The sequence below is a fragment of the Lampetra planeri genome, chromosome 20 (assembly GCF_965212315.1).
Source record: "Lampetra planeri chromosome 20, kcLamPlan1.2.h2, whole genome shotgun sequence".
NCBI classification, from domain to species: Eukaryota; Metazoa; Chordata; class Hyperoartia; order Petromyzontiformes; family Petromyzontidae; genus Lampetra; species Lampetra planeri.
In genome coordinates this window covers 3,495,288-3,515,190 of record NC_136126.1, presented here as the reverse complement: position 1 = coordinate 3,515,190, position 19,903 = coordinate 3,495,288, and the positions used below count along the sequence as shown (strand labels likewise).

Genomic DNA, 19,903 nt, shown 5'->3' with positions numbered 1-19,903 from the left:
GGGGGTCGGAACGATGGAGCGAGCATGATGAGAGAACGGCGGAGGGGCGCTGGGAGACATGCACTGGCCGCGGATCTTCTCTGCCCTCTGCCTGTTGGCTGCCTGGGACCATGTGACCAGCCAGATGCACGGCACGCTGGGATTGCCGCAAGGAGTGGCGGCAGGAGACGGGCGAAGCCAGGGCCGAAGCGACGCGTTTGATTGGTTGCTCACGGACCGCGGGCCATTCCACGAAGCAGAGGAGTACAAAGACTTTCTCAAGAAATATAGCGAGGGCTACACCGTCCGATACAAAATCTACAGGTACATTGCTTTATTGGTCCGTGTCGTTTTTGTACAAGTGTGTGAATTGTAACGGATCTTTTCTTTTTGGTTGAGGCATTTATTTTGTTAATGCAAATGTATTACATTTCGATTTAAAGCTTTCGTGACTGCAGGGATTCATCTTCTTGGTTCTTTCGGTAAAGTCACGTAGAAGGGAGATAATAAAATAATAAAAATAAAACATAGTAAAATATAATTCTCACGACGTTTCGGCCACAACGCAAGCAGCCGTCCTCAGGTGAAGAACCGGTCTGTCGGAAAGACAGCGTCTGAATGAACACCACCAAGCTTGGCAGCGTATATTTAAGCTGGGTTAGGGGAGGAAGAGCGCCTTGACAAATGAATTTGCATATCAACAGAGGAATTTTGCACATTTATGGAAAATGCATACATGGGATTAAATGTATTACATGATGGTAATGACATTGTTGTAGCCCCAACGCTGGTACGAATTGAACCAAACTTTTACGTGAATAATTTTTCCATTTATATCTGTTTCCATGAATTGTTGGATTTAGAGCCGATGAGATCATCATCGTCATCAATAATTTGATAACCGTCTTCGCTACACATGTGGGAAACAAAGTCAACAGTGATTTCCTACTCAAATGAACATTGAGCCAGCGGGGAAAATTCCACATTCCTATGGTGGGGTTTTGGGGGGGGGGGGTCTTCATAGGGTAACTGCTGTCGACTTCCCCAATTAAGTGGTAGCAATTTTATCGACCCCAGATGTTAATGATCGGTTGACTCAACCCGCTCCATCACCAGCCCTCACCGAACCAGGATTTGAACTCGTAACCTTGCCCGCCCTGCCACCGGAGGCACCCAGGCGGCTGTAAATTAGTTGAAGTAATTTGTTTTCGGTTGGTGCCTGTGCACTCGCAATATTTGTATGCATTGCTTGTCAGTAGTGCTCGGCTTGCCGTGGCCACACACACACTGTGCGGATTCATTTCGTGCCGCATTAGTGCACTTGCCGCGGCAGAAGCTGCACTCCTGCCATACTTTTGCAGCCGAAAGCCGGGGGGATGCGATGCGCCGAATCTCAACAGAGAGGGCACTCCAATTTGTTTCGCTTTTGAGCCATTGAAAAACAATGCAAATGAATAGACATTTTACAAGGAGGCCTGATATGGGAATGCTGCCACGGTGCAGTGGTGAGCGCCACACTACTCTTGCAATCATAAGAGGTCGCCGGTTCAATGTCTTTGCTGCGGCAGTTTAAACAACGGGGAAAGATTCATAAAATGCCCCCCCCCCCCCCTCCGGCCCCCTTCTCCCTCCTTTGTATACGTGGGTAATATCAGAGTCAATCGGCAGCTCACGTGTCGGTACTCCAACCATTTGCAAGATTTCCGTGGTGCCCGTGTGGTTTAGTTTGTTGTCATTCTTCCGCACCTCCGTTATGCACAGTTTGCTACGTACAGCGTGAACGAAGTTCAACATCGATATATACACATGCACACGTATGGAAGAGTAGGCCAAAATGTTCTGCTAGAGGGGCTCTATAGAGCTCCCTCCATTGAAGGCCTCTTCCATCAGCAGTGGCAAGAGCACGGCTCCACCTTAACCTTTTTCTTGATATTTTAAAAGTTGTTTTCACATCACCTGGACTGTGTAAAAATGGGTCACATTTCTTTGCTTCACATTTATATAAAAAACGTGACATATTTAGTTTACTCATACAATTACATTGTGCAACTGTTCTTGATAAATTGGTATTGTCAGGCCTGGGTAAGCAAAATAAATAAATGGTAAAACCGTATTGGAAATTCATCACCTGTTTTCTTATGGAAAAAAAAACATCAGACGCTTTCTTAAAACAAAAATAAATCAGGCCTAATTTAAAATGTGACACACGCGGGGATGATCGTTAAAATGAAATAAATGCTTTGTCTTTAGTATTTTGATGAGGTGTGCTAAAGCAGGCCCCAGAACAAGTGAGGCAGTGGGCAAAGCTGCCATGGAAACAACGAAAGTGCTGTCTAAAGTGATCAGCTTCGCAGGCACACAGCGTCTCATTCAGCAGTGCACACGCACAATCGCCCACGCGCAGACGCATGCACAGGCAGAGACAAATATCGTAATTTCATCTGGCTTAGACTTATAGGCCCCAGAACTGTTGTCCAGAAGTTACCGTCTGCCGTTTACAGCCTCCGGAGGCTCATGTATTTAGGCATTGTACAAACACTCGTTTTGCCTTGTATTATGTTGACGTCGCCTTTGATTTAAAGTCGCCCAGAATGCGCTTGATCTCATCGGATCTCGCAAGCTAAGCAGGCATGGGCCTGGCCGGCACTTGGACTGGCGACCGCCATGCACGATCAGTGTCGTAGGCGGCCGTGGGGCTGCAATGGCAGCAGATGGGCAGCGCCGCAAAATCTGCTGTTGCTGCCAAGTCCATGGCTCTGCACCGTCGCCAACCAGCACCAACCAGCGTGGTGAAGCGTGCCCACTAATAACCCCCACAAACCCACACGGTGCTGGTGGGCCCTCATCTAGCAGTCGATTAGCAAGAGAGCCGTACCATTTGCAAGATTTCCGTGGTGCCCGTGTGGTTTAGTTTGTTGTCATTCTCCCGCACCTCCGTTATGCACAGTTTGCTACGTACAGCGTGAACGAAGTTCAACATCGATATATACACATGCACACGTATGGAAGAGTAGGCCAAAATGTTCTGCTAGAGGGGCTCTATAGAGCTCCCTGGTGTTGAGTACCGTCGACGGCCAATGCTGTCAAAGTATGGCGTTGGAACTTGCACCGTACCAATTGCCCTGAAGCGATACGTTACTCTTTGCGCCCTCGAATTGCTGCCATGGGTGTAGCGGCTTGCATGTTGTTCGATTCGATTTCCCGGCATGGCGGTTGAACCAACTGCCAAGTTTCTTAAATCCCCTCTGCCTCTGTCCTCCCAGCATTTGTAAATGGTTGCTCCGTATTCGATCGGCAAGAATGGGTTACTCCCACCTCTTCCAAGACGACTGGCCAGCTTGGAAGAGTAGGCCAAAATAGCTCCTCCAATAGGCGCCCTCCAGAGCTCCCTCTCTAAAGTGGAGAACTGACCACCAGCAGTGGCGTGAGGAAGCAATTGCACGGCTGCACCTTTAACTTCATTCCAATTTTAGGTTTAGTTGCCTGGGGTGGCAGCACATGCTAAAGTATCAATACCAGGTTCAGTTGCTGCGAGATGCTTAGATTGGAATTTGGATAATTTTATCGGTAACACGGTGTTCTGACCGACATGCAATTCAGCTGTGTCTCCCTTTCAAGTCCCATCGCACGCAGAACTAAATTTACGCATGCTAACGTGTTTATTCATGGCTCCATCAATTATCACACGAGGAACTAGATTAATGTGCAGGAGCATCGCTTGCATTTGGATTTGGGCTGCGTGTGTGTGTGTTCACTAAGCTCAAGTAATGCACTTCCAGTGATGAATGGCTGAAAAACGTCGGTAAAGAAACGTCTATTTTTTTTACTGACCTGATAAAGCAATTGACGAGCCTTTCAAAGCAATCGTTCAGGGTACCGTTTGCATTGACTGATCAAAAACATTAAAACAGCTCATCAATCCTCGTCTTGTACTTTCCAAATGTGTCACGTTGTGTTCCAAAACAAATTAGGTCGTTAGTATAGAAAAGAATAAACAAAAATGTAAACATACGCTCGTGTTTTTTTGTGTTCATTGCTTGTTTATACACATCACGTGCAGTCTTTAGACAGCGCAGTGTATCGCTTAATCTCGTGACGCAAAATAATAAGTAGCGCCGTTGTGGAATATTTAAGCTACAAAATAAATAAGCAGACGGCGTATCTTTCCATCCGCGTAAAACAATTAAGTCATTTTTACACAGCCCTGCAGCCAACACGGCATTCTGGGAGTGTATCATTTCAGCATGATTGGTTCAATGCAAGCGAGCTCTTGACCAGTTTTGACTTGCAAAGTCTCATCAGTCGTGTCTGGCTTGCCTGAAGCAACGCTTGTGAACTGCCAGATGTTTATAGGCAAGGCACCTCCCTTTCTGTTCGCAAAGAGATCCGAGTTCGTCACGGAATATTCTCACAGGTGTGAAATATTTTAATCGAGTTCATACATCTTCTGCATTTAGTCAAAAATACGTGTCATCGTTATTTCAAAACAACTACGTTCTGTGCAAAGGTCTCATCGCGATCCAAAAACGCAGCCGCCCTCGTACATTTTATTCCCAAACGTTCCCTTCGTTCCGTTCACATTATTATCTTGGAAAGATCACTCGGTGGCATGTGGCCCTGTGGCCTTGCCCCTCCACCCCCCCCCCCCAACGCAGTCAGTCTATTGGCTTTGCTTCTTTTCTTTATTGCAGGGAATTTGCTCGCTGGAAAGTGAGTAATATCGCGGTGGAGTCACGGGCGGAGTTCCCCCACGCACCTTTGCCCCTCTCCCCGGAGTTCATGCGCAGCGTGAGGCAGCTGGGGCGACGGCCAACTCAGCAGCAGCTCCTGGATAACTTCATTCGAAAATACGGCACACATTATGTCGTCTCGGGCAAGCTCGGTGGTGAGCAAACGCCGCTTAACATTTACATTGATGTTCGATATTGCGTGCCGGGATATATTTCTCAAAGGTTTTCTAATTTTTTTTGAATTTTCCTTTAACAAAAAATGTCTCGTTTTTTTTCATTCCGAGATAGCCGACTGTCAGTTTATGGCCAATATCGCTCATGCACAAAACTTTTAATAATTATATGATTGATTCAATTGAGCTGTGCCGGGCAGAGACTTTCCACGGAGCCAAAAATGACTTGTCAGTATGTGAAAGTGGAACATATTTCTTACCCCGGCATGTAATGGGTTTGAAAGAGAACATATAATTATTATACACAGCGAGGGCCTGATATCTCACTCCGCCAGAGCGAGAGGAATTTTTCAACCAGGTACATTAAACTACCTTGGGAATTTCAAAGTTATCGGCTTGGTGGGTACTAACACACGTAATGGAACATAGTGGGACACCAACGCAATTTATTTTGCCTGTGTGGTCATACCTATAATTTTATATCCTGCATACCATTCCCATGAGAAAGACCGCTGTAGTGCTTGCTAATGAGCTGACAAGACAAGGCATTAATTTATCTGGTCTTCTCTTCATTTATGATAATGTTAAATCCGCATCTAATGTCGGCTGAAAAGAAGGGTATCATTTAACATTGGTTACCATTAGTATGGATATTGCCATGGTGTCATGGATTGCACACCGGATATGCCACCCAGAGGTGCAATCGGATATGCCACCCAGAGGGTGGCATATCCGATTGCACCTCCAGGCACGGTAGTGGAAACACTGGGCGAAGTTTTTTTTTTTAATCCCCCCCCCCCCACCTATGCGTGCCCAGCAGTATAAATGGTTGCACTGCAGTGAGTTGATTGGCAGGTCACGTGTGATGGGGTAAAATATGGGTTTTCCCACCTCTTCCAAGATAGATTCAGAATTTGTATTTATCCTGGAGATATCCGATGAGCTATGAAAGCTCTTTTTCACAGATGTCCAGCAGGGGCACGGGGTCATTAAGTAACAACAACCAACAATACAACAACAAAAAAGACGTCTGGCCAACGTGGAAAGAGTAGACCTAAAGATCCCTTTTGGAGAGGCCCTATCTGCCAACAGTGGCAAGAGCCAGCAGTCGCAGGGGCCGCGCCTTCCCCCCCTCCCCCCCTCTTTTCATCGTTATTAATCTCCGACGACACGCCCGTTGCCTTGCGCCGCCGCGCTCCCCGCAGGCGAGGAGAAGCTGACGATACTGGTGGACCTGGCGCGGCTCGAGGGACGGCCAGACAACGGCTCTGCGCAGGGACTGGAAGCCATCCAGCAGCTTGCCGCCTCATACTTCATCAACCGCGAGAGCACGCTGCGTCGCCTGCACGAGATCCAGATCACCGGCTGGGCCGTGCAGGTAACGGCTTCCATCGTCGGCGCCTGTGCTCCGATCGCCGTTGAACAATTAAGCAGGCCGCCCAAGATTGTTGCGCCCTTTGGCCGCCTCTGGCATCGTGCGTTTACACTGCCCCTCGCCAACATTTAAAAGCAGGGAAATTCGACGCCGCTCTGATCGTTATACAGGAGAAACTCATCTTATCCGCGGTGATGCCGGGGGACCGTTACCACCGATCCTATTATTCATGGGGTTGTCTACGATTTGACTCCACTCAACCTTGGAAAAAAAATCGTGGCTCATAGGAAGGTCCGCAGATAATCGGAGTTTTTGTTCAACAATTGGCTACCTTCTGGCAATAGGAGTCACAGGCAATATGATTGCAGATAAGGAGGAGTTCTCCCATGACATGGTAATAATATAGAATAATTTAAATTGAAAGCTTTTTACCAGTTCCCGTTGGGACGGAGGGCCTCCCTCCATGCTATGTCAGTCGTAGGGGTTGTGTGACCATACTTTACCAATCCTGGTCACAGTGCCGGATTAAGCTAGTGCGGGGCCTGTAGCATCTGTTATGAAGGGACCCGAAATAAATTAAAAACACGTAAATATTAAAACACAAATGTTTAACTTGCATAGTAAAGTAATTTTATTTTTTAATTTGCTATACAGTCAGATAATATGATAAATCGCTAACCTTAAACACCCAGTCGTTCATAAACGTTTAAGGCAGTATAGTACGATAGTAATAGAGCAAGTGCAGAATCACTGAACCGGAATTGATAGCTTGAAAGTGGGGGGTCCGTAGCATATCCTACTTTTGCTACTAGGATAATCCAGCACTGCCTGGTCACAGTGTAGGATGGTGAAAGGGGGAGGACAAGGACTGGTTCCGACTTCGGTGTGAATCGAATTTGGGTCACCAGGTTCCGAGTGTGCTTCGCGAATCCCCTGTGCCACTTCTGAATCCTGTAAAAATGAATACGTGTGTGGATGAATACGTTATCGATCTTTGTTTTAATAGCGCCTTTGAGAAACCCATACCATTGTGTGCCATTCTTAAAGCCTCTCTCGATTCGGTGTTGTTCTCACGACATCAAAAAGAACATTCAGTTAACTTGGAAAAGAACTGCTCCCGTCTGATTAAGCCACAGCGGGAACAGACATTTTGTTTCGATGTTTTTTTTTTTATCAAAATGCTTCCTGCGGCCTCGTTTTATATTCTTCGTCCAATGCATTGTAATCCTTTACGTCAAATAATATTTGTGTAAAAGTGCAACATTTGAAGAAGGCAAAAAAATATAATAAATTCTCAAACACTTTTCGGTGCAAGTAAATGGCCTGTAAGTGTTTATGAGTGCTCATCAACTCATCGATTTAGCTTTTTCCAGCAAGAAGGCTTCACAGATTGCTCTCCGAAGCCCTATTACTACATCAGAAATATTGTAGATGCGCATTGCAAAAGCCTCCGTATGAATGACTGCAGTTTTAAAATATACTCCCAAGTCAACGAATTGTAATTTGCAAACCTGAAAAGTCCACCGAGGTGGCCCAGACTTTAGCCCAATTTTAAAAGCACAGAGCCCTGCTCGCCTTTTTGGAGAGTGGGTTGTGCAATAATCGTCGAGCAAACTCTGGAGGCCTTTTCGTAAGATGTAAAATATTAGCAAATATAGCCTCGTGCAAGAATACGGCATCGATTATTGCCTTCGCAATGGCGATACGGAATTTCTCATGCTCTTTACCGCTGTCCGAATTCTAATGTTACCAACACAAAGAGCGTGGCGTTTTGTCTCAACGAATTCGCAGATAGTGTTGAATTACAACACGAATCTATTTGCAAGTGTAAATACTACAATACAGGTGAAATTTTAATTAGCTGTGCTCAAATGAGTAAACATGTAAATTATTAATTCACTACTTTTCCCTGGATTTAAGTGGTTCATAAACGTATTTTTCATTGGCCAGTGAAATGCCTTCTGTGTTCTTTGCGATTGCCTTGTTAATGGGATATAATGAGTATGAACTGCCGTAAGCCTGTTAAAAAACAAGTTTAGAGAGGCTTGAGTGAATTTCACAACACTCTTATGTGGCCTATCTCCAATTTTATTGCTTAGATTTTTCAAGCACTCGCTGACCAACATCAATTCTTCCAGAACATGCTGTGTGCGTGTGCGTGTGTGCTTTGCTGGCTGGAGAGGGAAATGGAAAACATGCCCCACTGTTTTGACGGTTCGGCATTTTAATAAAGGAGAACTTCCCAAGTGTTTTGTTGAGATGCTCCTTACCGTCGTGTGTGGCATTTCAAAGCCAGATAGATGCACGTGCACACACACACACACATCTGAACCCTCATCATTGGAGGATTTACTTCTTGTAGATCCTCATGGAATTGCCCAGAATGTGGTGTAGGTGTACGTGCTCACAATGTGTATCGTCTCACCTCAAATTTCAAGTGGAATTATTAAAGGAAATATTGAGACTGACCTTTAACATCACTGTTTATTATCTGCCATTGCATGGTTTGCAATTTTCTGAAACGCCACATTTTTTTTTTAGCTGAGCACGAGAAAGTTGTTACGTTTAAAGAAGTTGTGGGCAATTCTCGAGCATACAGCTTTCAAATGATTCGTTTTTTTCATTTATCTCTCTCTCTCTCTCCATTGCTTCCAATTCCCACATTAACTCATTATCTCAATTTTTTTGCAGCTACGCAATTCATACACAGCGCACCTCCCCGCATTTATCTAGAATTCCCGGAGCGCGGCCCGGGAGCAGTTTAAAGGTGGGGTGCTACATCAACCGGAGGGGCGGGCACCTGGGAATGTTGTCTAAATTTAACGATTAATTATTCGTGCAACGAAATGATCTGCACTTAATAGGCAAGAAGTGCAATGGTCACGGATACGCGTTCTCACTAATAAGCTGTGCCGGATACGGCAGAACACCTCATTTACGAACGCCTTTCATGCAACCACGAGCAGCCCCAAATTAGAGTGGCCTTTCCTGAGAACCCATTTCCCATGATAAGAAAACAAACTGTGTAGGTTATCAAATTTATCACTATTGGGAGTTAGGGGTTATTGTCGGGCAAAACAAAAAAAAAACCCGCCTTCTCCTTTTGGTGGCGAGAACAATTAAAACTGAGCAATTAATTCCTGTGCCGTTACGCCATAGGTAACAGAGACGCGCAAGGGGCCCCTTGGGTGCAGCAGCTACGAGAACCTGGACTTGGTCAGCTCCGTCCTCATCCACAGCACGGAGAACAAGATCCAGCTGCAAGGTACTGACGGCCCCCGCCACCTGCGCTCACGCATCGCCATGTGCATCGTCGCTGCCATGTCGGTTCTCGATATTTCACTGAATGCATCGGAAGTGCGCTCGTACGCCACACGCTTGTCGATGGGAGAAAAAAATAACACTGGTCAACACACTTTTTCTGGCATAAGGTATTCCAACGGTTTTAAGGTACTTTTGGGGTGCTGATTCCAAATCTGGCATCAGTTTTTGTCTATCACATCAGGTTTTTGAGATGTCAAATATTGCATTTTCAATAAAAACTGCAGAAGAAAAATATTAAATAAATGTGGATATCTACATAAAATGATATTATAAACACACTATCCTAAAAAGACAGCACCATATTTTAACACTACAGCAGTCACTGACTCGCAACAACTTGCAATCATAAGTGACAGAGTTAATTTCGGGTAAAATCAATGAAAATGGGGTATGCCGATAGCATAAAATGAGATGTGATAGAGCAAATCTGAGATCAGATTTGCAATCAGCACCCTGAAATTAGTCTAAAACAGCTGCAAAAGTCAAGGCCAGAAAAAAAACTTTTTTTGTTGACCAGTGTAATACGCCACTCCAAATGTGCGTTCGAAATGTAAAGAACGTGCACATGCCTATACTATGTAAAGACACAGATCTCCCATACAGCCTCGAATAGACTATTGGGGAAAGTGCTGTTGGTGAGTAACTATTCAGGCTGGCAAGGCACACTCGATGGTGGTGTGGCCACCACTTTTGTCTGCCCAGTGCTGGTATAATTACACACCATCTCGTGTACTCATTTAATGGCTGAATCAGCCCAGGGGAGACCAGTGGAGACCAGTGGCGAGTGTTGATATCAATTGCCAATGATGTTAGCCCATGGCCCGGGATTCTAAATCAGATTGCTGGGTTCATTGCGCATCCTACATATACATAATAATCGTGTTTATATATACTGTACACACACATGCACACGTCTATTATGTTCCAGTACTCTTCGCAGTAATGAGGACAATTAATTTGCAATCTAACGCAAAACACCTTTTATAAAAAAAATATTGGTAGTGAAAGCCTCCATGTTAAAATGAGGACAAAGTAAGTTTAATGTTTTCCCGTTCTTTTTTTTCCTGAAACGTGTTCACAAGTAATAAAACGTAAGCGTCGTGAAGCAATTTATAAAAGCATTCTGTGTTCAGTGATTTTGGCTATTAACTTTTTGTTGTCATGCTCATTATATATAAAAGTCAATTAATCTCAATGCTGGTCGTGGAGAACATTTGTTATTTTAAATCTATAGCCACACAGCTGGGATGTGGGAACGGCATGGATAGATGTGGAATGTTCTTTGACCCAAAATCAAAATAAGCCACATAATATATTTGACGTCTCGTCATTTGCACATTAGCGTTCATGTGTTTCCTGGTTTTCTGATGTATGACGTTAAAATGGGTAATTAGCTGAAGGGATCCAATTAACGCTGCAGTCAATGAATTGCTAATGGGTAAAAAAAAAGGTCTGCAACTGGTTTATTTTCCCCAACTGTAGCCACGAAGCAATTTGCTTTTCTAATCTTGCATTTGAACATACGCGTGTTTTAAGAGCAAAAAAAATACGTAATAAAAATCTAAGGGTTCTGATTGTGCTTAAACATACAGAATGCATTTTCTCTACGTGTAATTTTTTGAACCAAATATTCTGGGAAATTGATCTAATGGGGTGAAGCTGTGGAGCATTTTCAATTAAATTCAATTTGCATGGTAAATTATAATGTTCTTTCGATGAAAGTACATCATAATGACAATTATGGCGCTGGGTTTTTAACATTTTAAATTATGTTGTGTATTACATAATAATTAAGCTAGGTTTTCCATTTGTATTTGTGACATGCAATAAAGTTTAATTTATTTTCAGATTTTTTTTTACTTTTAATAAAATGTAACTGAATATAAATGCAAATGAAATTGCGCTTATCTGTGTTGAAGTGAAGGGTACTATAGGCATACGTAACTATGCACGTGTGTTCATGACAATAACTTGTTTTATATGTGAACATAACGCTGGGTGAATTATCCACATGACGCCTTTTATCCAGGGATTTTGTTGTTGTGTGAATTTGACTTTCGGCAGATTAATGGGGGCTTGAGAATAATGAAAAATAGGGGATAATCGGTGTTACAAATAAGTGGAGTTGTACGTGTAGGTGCACTGTTTATATTGTCCGGTAAGCTCGTATAAGGCGTAGAAAGCTTCAAATCTAGAAGGCGTAGAAGAGTTTGCTCTCATATCTAGGTCACTAGTAATCTATGCTTGTCAAATTTAAGTTGTATTTTAACTTTAAACATCTTATAAACACTCTTTGGTTCTGTCGGTAAAGTCACGTAGAAATAAAATAAAATAAATAATACAATTCGACTTTTCAGTTGCAACACAAGCAACCGTCATCAGGTAAGAATGAATGAGAAAACAAACCTAGTAAATTTCGATTTAAAGCTTTCGTGACTGCAGGGATTCATATTCTTGGTTCTTTCGGTAAAGTCACGTAGAAGGGAAGTAATAAAATAATACAAATAAAACATAATAAAATAATTCTCACGACGTTATTATGTTTTATTTTTATTATTTTATTACTTCCCTTCTACGTGACTTTACCGAAAGAACCGAGAAAACCTAGTAAACTTAGAAATGTAATGCAATACAACACAGAGAGTAGGCTAACACAACAGTCAACACCCTACCTGGTTGATTACGTTCTTCCAAAGATTGCTAAATTTGAGAGAGAGACAAAACACAGACACGGAAACACATAGACAAACACATATTCAGAGAAAGAGACACAGAGAGAGATAGAGACACACACAGACACACAGATAAACAACGCCTCTGTGTCGAAGCCTTAAATAGAGAGGGGGGGAGGGGGTTGGTGCCTCTGCAGCAATATTTCGTCCCCGACTGGGTAAAGGCCCCTCCTCGTTGCTACCGCTCAGGTAGTCCCACAGTGCCCCGACCGATCTCGCTTACACCCATGAGTTGATATCATTGCTCCATCTCTCTGGAGGATGTCCTCTGGAGCGTGATCCCACTGGTGGCTGCCACACTGTCAGTAGTCTCGCCGATGGGCCATCATCCTTTCTAGCCGTGATGTGTCCTGTCCAAGCTCGCTTGTTTATCTCAACAGTCATGATGATATCTGTGATTCTCATTGTTGTTCCCTCATCCATGTGCTCCTGATTTTTACCTCTCAATATAATTTCCAGCACGTGCTTTTTTTTATGTGTTATCATTTCCTGATGCATACGTATTAGCAAATAAAACATTCCTTTTTCAATGTTAAATCACATCTCCGACCTGCTTTCGCTTCACTTCCAAAGTAGAAGCTAAAGATGCAGCCATTCATTCGAGGGATTTCTGGAGGACCCGTCTAGATAGTCTTGGCCTACTCTTCCATACTGCTTAGACATCTTTTGAAGAGGAGGGAGCGCACACGCGCTGTTGCGGCTGTTGCAGCGTTTAGCGTGCGAACCGTTGCAACCTCAGCAACATCCCTCTACCGTGCATCCAACTTGTTTGCTGAAAATTTAATTTCATAAGCAAACACTCGAAAGCACCTTGACTGAAGGTTTATTGATAGCCACCTCAGTTATTATCGACACCTCATGCTAAGGTCAGCCACAGCTTGCTTCTACGCCGGCCCCAATTATCACATTACCAAACCGTCACATTTCACACTTGTCCGCTGTCACGAGTTTGTCGTGGGGCGCTATTGATAGTTGTTGTTATGTTATTGGCAGTCGCTAAGGTCAGGGGGTCTTCCTTATTGGTTTTTTGCTGGCAACAACAAACATCCGTGCACTACAGCTGTCAGGCGGCATGTTAACTGCACGCAGTCTCTGCAGGTCGGCACGCTGAGACTTAGGGCACCACGGTAGCGATTTGTTATCTCGCTTGCATGGTACGCAGGAGGTCGTGGGTTCTATCTCCACCCTGACGCCTATATGTAGTTGGAGTTTGTGTGTGCTCTCCGTGGTGGCTGTGTGCCATTTTCCTCCAGGTCCTCGAATTTTTCCCTCCACATGTAGAATGGTGTGCTTATCTTATTATTTGGCGACTATCACATTCCAAATATGATGCAAGCCACTTCGATGAGCTGAACACCATCACTTTCACCTTCATCAAACGGTAAATAAAGACCATACAAGCCTAGCCCTGCATAAGTGCGTGCGTACACGTGGTACATTTTATACATCGGCATGCAATCGTTTCATCGACTTGAAACTGGTGCATTGTTTTTTGTTGTTGTTATTTACCGTGTCTCTGAACCGTACGTCGTAGCAGGTAGTACGCAATTCGAAAAAAAACATTTCGTGCACATCTGCACGTTACAATTTATTACCAAGTTCAGCTTCTGCAAAAAAAAAAAACTCTCATATCAACATATTTAAACAGTTTAATTGGAAGCGAGTGAAACGTGTCCAACCCAGCATTACACCAGCTCTAAGATTGCCTTCCATGGGAGGCAGTCGGGCTCAAAGGCTCGAACACCGAGTTGACTGTGGGTGGCTACCTGTGAAGCGAGTATGATGGTATCAGTCCGTTCACCAGTGACTGCTTAAAGAAAATAAACATTATCTTAACTTTGGTTCTGCGCTTAATTTCACTAAATTCCAGAACTGAGAATGAAAAGATCACTCTTTTACTGCTGTCTTGTGTAAAAAATAAATACTCTTGGTGGCAAGAGCCGGTGCACAGGTGTTGCTGCTCCCTACTTTGTTGAGCAGCAGTCACCTGAAGGGATGTAGCCCAGAGGTCGCAACCGGGTACCCGATACCCGTACCCTACCCGATACCCGGCTACCCGTACCCCGCCGGGTACGGGTACCCGTTTGCGACCCTGGTGCGGCCGGGTACGGGTACGGGTAAGGAAACAAAACCCGTTTGCGACCTCTGATGTAGCCGCTTCTGTGTTCTCCAACTCGAAAGGTCGCACTGCTCTGCAAGAGATCTCAACGAATATTATTTGTCACTTGACTGCGAGGCAATTGGCACAAGTGGGTTGAAATTGAGAGCCAGATTTTGTTGTTGTTGAAGTAATGTCTGGCCGCATCAGAACTTACCGTAAACAACAATTCAAAAAAGTTTTTTTTTATTGGTGTGTGTGTGTGTGTGCAAAATTGTCATCATTGACTAAAGCACAGCCATGAAATCCACTGACCATGGAAATTCTTTCAGACGTAGAAGACAAAGTTTTGTGTTTTTGTTGTCCCACCCCGGGGCTTCAGCTCTGGATCGCACAAGTTGCACATTCACTATGCTGACACCGTGACCTAATTCACTAAGCCGCCCAGATATTCCACATTTCGTTTTTAGTTTGTATGGTTTTGTTGGAATTGTTTCTAACCAAACTATGTACTGTGTTGTTGTTTTTTGGTGGAACGCTGTTGTGGTGTAATGGTAAAAAGCACACTGGAGTTTCAATCCAGAGGTCTCCGATTTAATTTGATTTCCAGGCACAGCAGTTGATATGATGGCGCGAGTTTTTTGAATCTCCACACCTCTGTCCACCCAGCAATAAAACCGGATACAACACAGGCAGGTGATTGGCAGGTCGTGTCCAGTGGCGAAAAGTTTACGTACTCCCACCTCTTCCCAGATATCTAACCAGCACCGAAAAGCAGCGCTCTTGAGCAAGCGCTTGCAGTGCTGCACCTTTACCTTCCAAATACAATTAGTTAGATGAAAAACCTTACGCGATATCAAAATTAATTACTGTCGCGTTTAGCATGCAGCTTTGTCAACGTGGGCAGGCATTGGGCCCTGAGTTCACGTTAAAATAATCACTCTCTTATGGACTGCAAGTTGATTTTCTGCTGTGCTTTCCTGCAAAGTTTCCACACACACGCTACAGTTTTTTTGGATGTGTTTGTGCCCTTGGGCTCAATGTTCACGAGCGATGGGGTTTGGACCTTAAAATTTGGAGCACGTGGAATCCAATAACTAGCAGCCTGACTGCTCGCCAGAAACTCTGCAGTCGCCGGCCATGTTTTAATCCCAAAACGTGGCGTGCCAGCATTTTTCCTTAGTTCCCTTCCGACTTCTCTCGTAGACAAAGAGGGCCAAAATGATAAACTCTCCACCTCTATCCACCTCGCCCTGGGACTTTTTGACAGCTTCATTTACTGCTCACCCCTTTTTGGTTCAAGATCACTCTTCGCCGTTGTCAAATCGGTGCATCTTTTGTCTCTCTCCGTTTCTTGTTCCGTGATGGGTGACGTTGTTGTTGTTCTTGTAAAGCGTGCCACTGTGAGGTCGCACTCATTACACACAAAGGGACAATACCTTGCTGATCCCATCACGGAGCGTAAACCATCACGCTAGCTCCAGTCATCCTTGCATTGGCTTTTGGCTGGCCATCAAACAAAAACGGACAACCTCATCGCACGATTTTTAGATGCGCTTCAGGGGTAGTCTGGAATACTCTTTCTTCCAATATTAGGAAGCCACTGGAGCTGTGCACTTTCAAACCTAGATTGAAAACGAATTTCTCTAGAAGTGATTTTTGTGTTTAGTTTGGTCTTCCCCAGCACCTCCAATTGGCACGGTTGGGCTACGTACGGTGCTAACGAAGTTTAACATACATGCCTACACTGTCGGCGAACTGAATATATCTCTGGACAGAACCACGGCTGCAGGTGTGTTGCGTTCTCGTGGAATTGGGAGGTAGGGAAAAAAAACCGTCTTGCTTCGGCGATGTAATTCGGTATTTTAAAATCGCGGCGCTCAGGGAATTGTGGTGGGAAGGGGTTAATAACCTCATCATGGATCACTCTCGTAATTTCTCGGCAGCCTTTGTCCCTACTCAGTTTCCCTGCCAGGCATCTGCCATTTATCTGTGTTTCACAATTTTCTTTCCTAATTAACTGGCAACTGATTGTGATGATATGCTATGCTCGGCTAACTTTTAATTACGAATTTATTGAGTAGCCATGCTTAATGAATCTTGGCCATTTACTTAGTGTTTGTTTACTTTTTTATGTTATCTTCCAATGTTTTTGCATATTTTTAAAATTAGCTCTCATTGCAATATGGGCAACATTAACACTCATGATATATTCCTGCCCTTTGTAAGTCCCAGGACCGGTTCAGACATCTCTCATTGCTGATAGCCATAGCTGGGAATCAAACTCGGGTTACCGGGTTCATAGCACCATAGCGCGCTTATACTGCAAAGCCAAAAACAAAGATCCCCCATATAGCCTTGATAGATTGTTGGGGCAAGTGCTGTTAGAAAGCACCTATAAAGGCCGGCACGGCATACGAGCAAGTGGGTGGTAAGCACCACGCCCGGCCGCCTTTGTCTCCCCAGTGACAATATTTACACATATGAGGCTGAGTCGACCCAGGGGAGGCCCAGAACCACTGCACCACCACTCACACCCACACCAAATATCAGAATGCCTCTGAAACGGCATATAGGCTTGTTCGTAGATGATGATATATTCCCCACAGTCAATTTACCCAGATCACGTTGTAATGATTGTGGACATTTACTAAGATTGTTGTCTCCTCTCGTGTGTCTTCATTGGAGGTCTTAAATAGACAAATGCATTTGAATTGTCCGTATACATTCGTCTTCTGATTTTATATATATATGAGGCCAAAAGCTCACGTTTGAAAACTGCCCAAAAGTAAAAAAAACGTTGAGAGAGCGGTGTGCAGTTTCCTGGCCAATCCTACATGCAAAAAATCGTCCGTCGCCTGTTCAAAACACAAAACATGTAATTGTATAATCAATGCGAACACGCATCCCTGTATGCAGATGCCAATATACACAAAATGCATTCTTAAATCAAATGCACTTCGAATTAAAATAGAAATTAACACGCGATATTATTGTAACAAAACACATTGTATATACATACACACACAATCTTGATTTGAAGCTTCCGTGACTGCAGGAATCCATACTCTTTTGTTCTTTCGGTAATGTGACGTAGTTAGAAAAATAATAGATCACGACGTTTCTATCGCAACACAAGCAATCGTCATCAGGTGGGACAACCACAGTAAGAAAAAACTGCTGAAAAAACTGCTGAAGTACTTCACCGCTGCACCACCACTCACACCCACACCAAATATCACAATGCCTCTGATACGGCATATAGGCTCGTCCATAGATGATTATATATTCCCCACAGTCAATTTGAAGTACTTCAGCAGTTTTTTTCTTGCTGTGGTTGTCCCACCTGATGACGATTGCTTGTGTTGCGATCGAAACGTCGTGATCTATTGTTTTTTCTACCTACGTGACTTTACCGAAAGAACCAAAGAGTACATACACACACACACGCATTTGTTTTTTTTTCATACGGTCACGCTTAACGTTCGTAAACAATAAAGGCAATCACCTTGGTAATCGTCAGTTTAAGGTCAGTCCATTACACACGTACGGCGAGGTGAGAAAAAAAAATCGTGAGCATTCTCCTCTCCCCAACAGCAGCGGACCTCCCGGGCGACGTGTTTATATTAAGGCTAAAGCCTACCTGGGAGACCGATAACAATCGTGTATGGGAGCCAATTAGGAGCCAATTGAGGAGGCTCCTCACTCGTTTTGTCGAGGGACGCCGAGAGCTTGACGAAAGCTCCCAGGAAATTGCAGCTTCACTTCAGGAATGCGCGAGCGTTCCCAGCGTTAGATGCATGCCGCTTTCGTAAAAAAAAAAGAATCACGTACGTGCATTTTTAATTGTCCGTACGCATTCGTCGAGTGCACACGCGAAGACTGTACATACGATTATTACCTTTCCAAAACGCCGTCTAAACCCCTCCCCCCCCACCACGCACACACCACTGCCCTTTCATCCATCGCAGGCCTGCAGACGATCCTGCCCGACTACATTCGCGAGCGCTTTGTGCGCGCGGCACTCGGCTACCTGCTGTGCAATGCCGAGGGGGATTACAGATGCCACGGTGGCGAATGCGCCTGCCTCTGCCTGCCCAAGTTCCCCAACTGTAATTGCCCGGAATCTGACATCGCCACGCTGGAGAGCTCCATTCGCAAGCTTGGGCAAGACCTGGAGCAGACCCAAGAGGACTTTACGCAATCCGGTGAGGTCGCGTGTAAAAAAAGAACAGATCACTCCACAATGCGTGTAATTAGCTCGCCCACCATTCCCCACCCCCCACTGTCAGTTTTTGAGTGGAGGGTTATTTATTTAGTTCCTTACCTTTTTCCATCATACAGGTTGCCTGTTATTGACGTAGCACAGGCTATCCGGCCGTGTTCTCGGGTTGTGCCGTGTCTTGCTCGGCGCGATTTGGTGTGACGTGTTTATACCACGTGCTGGGAGCTCTGTCGAAAACACATCCGAAAACAACAATGGGCACGTTCATATATTTCACGGGTGATTTTAATGGTTATGCACAGTGACTGCAAGTTAATATACACAGCCTTTTGTCGATGGACTGCTTGATGAAGGCCTTTCCACACCATGTTGGGCATGTGGTTGTTTGACCATACTTCACCACGCTGGTCAATATGTAGGTTTGTGAGATTGTGGGGGGGGCAGGCACCCATAACTGGTGCAGATATCACTCGATGTTGATCGATGGTGAGCTTGGCCATTGGCTGGGAATCGAACTCGGTCAACTGATTCATGGTGCAGTGCACGTAACCTAGTTCAGGTATAACTCGATGGTGATGTTAGCCGTTGGCTGCGAATCGAACATTCTCAGTCGACGGGTTCACGGTGCAGTGCACTACCCCGCCCCTCCCCTTCCGACTATATCAAATGACACATTCGTTGCTGAATGATGTGTGGCGTGCTTGTGTCCACGCCACGTGGGGTGTGAGAGTCAGTGCCACAGCACTGGGCCAGGGAAGACTCGGCCATCAGCCATTGCTTTGGGCCCCAAGCAGCTCAAGGGACCTGCCCAATTCATGCATAGCTTTAATTTATTATTATAATAATAATTTGTTGTCGGCTCAGGATCGTTTGTCTTCGTTGGTAAGTACCAGCATCAATCATTATTTATTGAGACAACTGTTGTACGGTGATATAATTGATGACTTAGAATCAGAAGTGCCGGAGACCGTGCGTTAACGATGGCAAGGTAGCACTTACGTCTCTAATTACTGTCATTATTTCGTGTGATTTACCCGCAAAGTGTTGTTCGCCTCGAACGCGGGCTTTTTAACAAGTGCATCACTAAATTTCGATTTGAAGCTTTCGTGACTGCAGGGATTCATATTCTTGGTTCTTTCGGTAAAGTCACGTAGAATGGAAATAATAAAATAATACAAATAATACAAATAAAACATAATAAAATAATTCTCACGACGTTTCGGCCACAACGCAAGCAGCCGTCCTCAGGTGGAGAACAGGTCTGTCG

The 19,903-nt window shown here is 44.5% G+C and overlaps 1 protein-coding gene across 1 annotated transcript in view; it reads left to right on the top strand.

Moving 5' to 3' along the window:
* Positions 1–11: 11 nt before the first annotated feature.
* The window catches only part of LOC144724285 (BMP/retinoic acid-inducible neural-specific protein 3-like), a 32,025-nt gene continuing 12,133 nt past the window's right edge, over positions 12–19,903 (top strand). The window contains exons 1-5 of the mRNA XM_078603272.1: positions 12–303; positions 4,671–4,864; positions 6,088–6,260; positions 9,417–9,522; positions 18,383–18,619. Of these exons, the coding sequence (XP_078459398.1) occupies positions 59–303; positions 4,671–4,864; positions 6,088–6,260; positions 9,417–9,522; positions 18,383–18,619 (955 nt within the window). The 5' untranslated portion in view covers positions 12–58. The remainder of the gene's footprint in view (positions 304–4,670; positions 4,865–6,087; positions 6,261–9,416; positions 9,523–18,382; positions 18,620–19,903) is intronic.